The sequence below is a fragment of the Zeus faber genome (assembly GCF_960531495.2).
Source record: "Zeus faber genome assembly, chromosome: 1".
NCBI lineage: Eukaryota > Metazoa > Chordata > Actinopteri > Zeiformes > Zeidae > Zeus > Zeus faber.
This window is the reverse complement of record NC_137193.1, coordinates 41,377,238-41,382,774: the sequence shown is the minus strand read 5'-3', so window position 1 is coordinate 41,382,774 and position 5,537 is coordinate 41,377,238. Positions and strand designations below refer to the sequence as shown.

The 5,537-nt window shown below is 36.8% G+C and overlaps 1 protein-coding gene across 1 annotated transcript; it reads right to left on the bottom strand.

Moving 5' to 3' along the window:
* Nucleotides 1–382: 382 nt before the first annotated feature.
* On the bottom strand, nucleotides 383–4,364 carry LOC307234485 (granzyme G). Its single transcript, XM_080006220.1, has 5 exons — nucleotides 4,296–4,364; nucleotides 3,744–3,900; nucleotides 2,272–2,401; nucleotides 1,912–2,139; nucleotides 383–1,064 (listed from the first exon to the last, which is right to left on the bottom strand). The coding sequence occupies exons 1-5, from the start codon at nucleotides 4,348–4,350 to the stop codon at nucleotides 930–932; spliced, it is 705 nt and encodes a 234-aa protein (XP_079862346.1). The 5' UTR covers nucleotides 4,351–4,364; the 3' UTR covers nucleotides 383–929.
* Between the last annotated feature and the right edge of the window lie 1,173 nt (nucleotides 4,365–5,537).

The window sequence follows — 5,537 nt, the reverse complement described above, 5'->3', positions numbered from 1 at the left end:
ATGTTGCCAAATGTTTTAGTAATCCATCCAATGATTCCCCCAGAACAACTTACGCCAATATTTTACGACACGGTGCTTTAAGTTACTCGCACACTCATGGCAGCAAGCGTAAACAAAGATGGCGGAGTCTTTTTAAGATATTGCTTAGGGCCAACGGACCCATGGGCTCACCCTGGTCATAGGTATTTGTGTTTTTACTGAAGTAAAAGATCTGAGTACTTCTTCCACCTACTTGTATCTTTGCCAGTCAATCCAGGATCCGTCACTCATTTACTACAAAAGTTGGAGACTTGATTTGGGGAAAAAGAGACAACTAGAAGAGAAACGATGGAAGAAATAAAAAGATCTCCTTTTTTTCCATGTAATGCATTTATTCCACAAAGTGGCGCTGTTTACACACAGTGGGAAGTTAAGACGAGTACTGATCAAGAAGGAAAGATCAAAAGATCCCATGTTTTGAACAGGTCTATATGAATTATTATTAAACCCAGAAAACTGCAACATCTTCTATTACAAATAATGTTCACAATTTATGACAAAGCAACAAGACAAAGTATTGAAAAAGCCAAACGTCGACCCTCGGCTATACTTTTTAAACATACATCATATTATTTTGCTATGATTATTATAAACAAATTAGAGAGGTCTTTCATATCATGCGAAAGTTCGACCTTAGTTATGTCTTGGATGAATTATAGACTCACTTTTCGATTTAGGGATTAGTTACAAACTATTCAAATCCAAAGATGAACTTCCACCTCAAATGACTGCTGAGTGGAGATGAGACGCAAAGGTTCTCCTTTGTGATGTCATAGTTCATTTTTTTTTTAATTAACCTACAATCCTCATCATTGAATGAATATTAGGCCTACAAGTTTCTTGATCAAATAACCAGAAGTGTAAATGCCAAATTTGACCTTGGGTAAACTTTAATTCTTGAGGACACTGTTGATCCAGGCCTTGTAGTCTGAGATTTTGGTGAAACCGTAAATCTCTTTTGCTGCGAAGGAGACAATGCCGAACGCCAGAGCATTCTCACAGACCAGCGGGCCGCCTGAGTCCCCCTACAAAACACAAACATATTGTACATAAAATATGGCTCAAAAATGTGTTAATAAGCAAATCCAGAGTTAAAATGCCACAAATAACTTGTACCGCCTGAACCTGGAGGTTTCATTTTCTGTAAATAACGGTTGATTAACAGCCAACTAACTGTTCGTGTTTTTTTACGTTTTTTGATCATATTATTGTGATATAGTCACAGGGCCTAACTTAAGGTCCTGTGACTAACTTTTAAAAGTGGTTGCCCAAGTTGGCAACCATGCCCCAGCATGATGGATATGAGTAGAATTTGGCAATCCAGTCTCTGCAACCAACCAATTCTAATCATTTTATAATTGAGTGATTGCGATCCTATGTAATGATAACAACCCATTTACAAGAGAGTGATATCAAGAAAGGGGATGTATTAACACATTAATTAGCAGAAATTTACTTTTTGGCTCCGTGTAATATGTTTTGTCACAGTTTTAAATATATTAAACTATATTAAACTACTACATTTTCAGTTTTCAAGCACACAGAGATATACAGTTTTGCGCTTTATTAATTATTTTTTTGAAAAGTGCTTGACAATGATGCAACCAGGCTGCACATGATGGTAGACAATGGCTGAGTTAAATGTTGTCTTTAAGGCTGTATTACAATAAAATAATGCAGCTCTTTGAATTCAAGAGTGTAGCTGTGTGTGATGATCATAATATTCACATTACTAATGGTTGTTCCTCAAATATTATATTGTATGTAAATATGTTATGGATAGCACCGATAATCATTCCAAAAATATTTTAAAATTATCGATTATCCCGATGGAGCCTTTAATTGTGTTTGAATTCAGATAAATGCACCCACACAGGCAGGTCCTTTTTCTCCGCTGGAGCAGTACAGATGTTCTTCTGCGCATTCGGTGTCCTCAATGAGCGTCACGTTGATTTCCCTCAGTGTGGGAGACAAATTTTCTCTTTCCCTGTTGTAGGATCCCCAACCGGAGACTAGGCAGTGCCCCGGCAGTGAGGAGCCTCCTGCGCCCGCCAGCCTGATCGCTTTCACATGGCCAGAGAAACTCGCCTTGGTGCTTAACTTTGGGAAGAAAAAAATGTATTTGTGACAGAAGGAACCATACACACACACACACACACACACACACACACACACACACACATACACACACACACACACACACACACACACACAATGGTGATAAAGATTTACCTTCAGTAGCATGATGTCGTTTAGCACATGGTTTTGGTCGAAGTCCTGATGTGGGAATGCTTGTTTCACTGATATATTCTGTTCAGGCCCTTTGTTAAAGTTATGAACACCAAGCAAGGCATTATAGGAGCTAAAGAAATACAAAAATAAAATGGGTGGGGAAGAAACAGAAGCATTAATCGTAGTGGTAATAATAATAATAATAATAATAATAATAATAGATGTATTATTTTCATTAGATGTCCAGCCCTGAAGGGCAGGCAAGGCGTTTTTCTGAAGGAAGGAACCGAAAGTAGCGAGCCGAGGCACCGAAGTAGCAGAGCGAAGGGAAATGGGGGAGCAGAGCGCTTTGTGACATTTTATGATTATGATTATTATATATATTTTTTTTTAAATTATTATAATAATAATAATAATAATAATAATAATAATAATAATTATTATTATTATTATTATTATTATGGTTCCAGCCCACAGGGTGTTCTTTTATTCTCAGTGTTTTTTGGGCTATAAGTATCTCAAATACATGGTTGAGTTCTCGTTAGAACCGGGACGTTTCAAATATCTTGTTGTTAAAGTTTGATCAATAGTGATCTACATTTGGAGCAGACATAAGTAAAAACTGTCGTAATTTCATTAGCTTCGTCTAAAGCAACTCTAGACACGTAGCTTGAGTCAGGGCTGCGTTTAAAGGAAATTTGGAAAAATGTACCTTGTGCTGCATTTTACAAAGCCCCACAAACTATAATTGTCCAAAGAAGATATTTTCATACCACAGGAAGTTCTAGGAACCATTGGAGGAACCGACCTTTTATTTTGTGCTTCCAGGAATGATCATAATTCTTAAAACAGCGTTCTTCAGGAATATTTCAACAGAACGCCAGAAGAGCCACATGCGGTGACATAAGTTCAGATGGTCCAGTTAGTCCAGACCCAGTCCAGTTAATCCACCATGTTTGTAACTTTTGTAACTTGTGCTGCGTTTCACAGAACCCGGAAAATTGTTATACATACCTACCACTATTAAACTGGACCCTGTGTATTGCTGCCTGCAGCTATATTGATTATTATTAATATTATTATTTTTATTATTATGAATAATGATAACCATAATCATAATAATAATATACAGTATATTATACATCATAGATTTGATGATAATAATACATTTATTTGTAGTGTTTTTTCCCAATGCTCAAAGACATATTACATTACAATCACATACTAAACAAGAATATATACGTAATAACTACAAAAACATCAAACAATGAAATACGACGCTGTTGGATTAAAAGGGAATGTTAATTCGCTTTTTTTGCATTGCTGTTTGTTGCCACAACCGGGAGCAGGATGGGAATTTGGGTAGATACTGGGGTAATACATACTAAAAGTGCTCCTTCATTTTATACAAAACCCAGATCGGAAAAATCCGTAACATAACATAACATATCTAAACTGAATATTGAACTCACTCAGCTTTGCAGTGAGCCGCCGTCATCACAAAGTCCTCACTGAGCAGGAAGCCGTCACAGTACTTCATTTGGTTCCTGACCCGCCGCTCCAGCAGAACCATGTAGGGTCGGCTGTAGGGCACAGCCTCCTGCCCGCCGTAGATCCTTGCTGGGAGCACTGGGCAGAAACCAGCAGGAGAGAGGTGTAAATATTACACGATTATAAGCTCTGAATGCGATTATGTATGAATAAACTAAGAAAAAATACCGTCTGAAAAATTTGAAAAAAAAACCCCAAAAAAACAAACAAACAAAAAAAAAGACATCTCTCTGGGAATCGTTTGATCAATGGATCAATGAAGAATTGCTTTCATTTCTTAAACCTGTATATTTTTAGGTGTTCTCATCTCAATAATATGCATTTTCATTTCTCATTTCTCATTTCCAGTTGAGAAGACCTAAAAAAATACAGGTTTAACAACTGAAAGCATTTTTCTTATTGATCACTGACTCTATTTTGCATCTCATCACAGATATTTGGAAACCTGCCATAGCCCTCTTTAATTTGCTCACCTTGACCATGGAGGGCAAATATCAGAATTACCAACAAGGTTTTTGGGATCCACATTGTGTTCTCGGCGTCCGGCTGCACGACTGAACATCCCTTGTCATTCACTTAACTTAGCAAGCAAAACCCCAAAAAGAGAACAGGAAATAGGATGTTATCTGCAGAAAATTAAAAAAAAAAAACATCACTGATAGGGTCCCAATGAGATCTCGGGGGCTGTCTTCGAGTTAAAGAAAGTGTTGGAAGGGACGATTTAGAGCTAAGTTTTCCAATCTAGTATTAATATTTACATGCGTTGATCATCCCCCATTTCCAATGAAATACTGTCATCAAGAAATACGAAAGTGCTTTATTGTAGTTTTTGTTTCTATGTTGTACTTTATAAAGAATTCTAATTGTACTACAATTTAACTTCACCTACTGAGAATGAATGAATTGGAAACACATAAAAGCAGCCTAATAAAAGTTACCACAAGATTGAATCAAGATTCAAGATTCAGGAATCAAGATTTAAAAGGTTTATTTGTCACATATTATGCAGATTATACAGATTATGCACGATAGTTTCCAAACCGAACATAATAGCTAACCTAGTTCCTACCTAGCTAACTAACTGAAACTAACTGATTCTTAAAACGTAATGCAGTTAGTGAATAGAATAATATAAATTAAATAAAATTAAAATAAAATAAGACTCAAAAAGAGTGGGGGAACAAAATAGAAGTAAAGGGAATAGAGTTATGTATATGGGATAGGCTATTTGTATATACAGATATGTGCAGTAAAGTGCATGTGAATAAAGTGTGTGTGAAGGTACAGTATACAACAGTACGACACAGCAATACAGTAACACCCAACAGAACAGCAATACAGCGCAGTATGCAGTAATCCAGTACAGTGATACAATATGCAGTACAGTATGAAGTAACCCAGTACAGTGATACAGTATGCAGTACAGTATGCAGTAACCCAGAACAGTAATACAGTATGCAGTACAGCACGCAGTAACCCACTACAGTGATACAGTATGCAGTACAGTATGCAGTAACCCAGAACAGTGATACAATATGCAGTACAGTATGAAGTAACCCAGTACAGTGATACAGTATGCAGTACAGTATGCAGTAACCCAGAACAGTAATACAGTATGCAGTACAGTATGTCCTGAAAAAATACACACAATTCCCTCATGTTAAAGGACTTACTAATAGTGAATTCCGGTCGCACTGTCAGACCGAAACTTGACA

Excerpts from the sequence above, each read along its gene's own strand:
- LOC307234485 (XM_080006220.1), bottom strand. The coding sequence starts at position 4,350 with ATGTGGATCCCAAAAACCTTGTTGGTAATTCTGATATTTGCCCTCCAT. Across the intron at positions 3,901-4,295 it reads ATTTGCCCTCCATGGTCAAG|TGCTCCCAGCAAGGATCTAC; the intron begins GTGAGCAAATTA and ends GTTTCTGCCCAG. Across the intron at positions 2,140-2,271 it reads ACGACATCATGCTACTGAAG|TTAAGCACCAAGGCGAGTTT; the intron begins GTAAATCTTTAT and ends TTCTTCCCAAAG.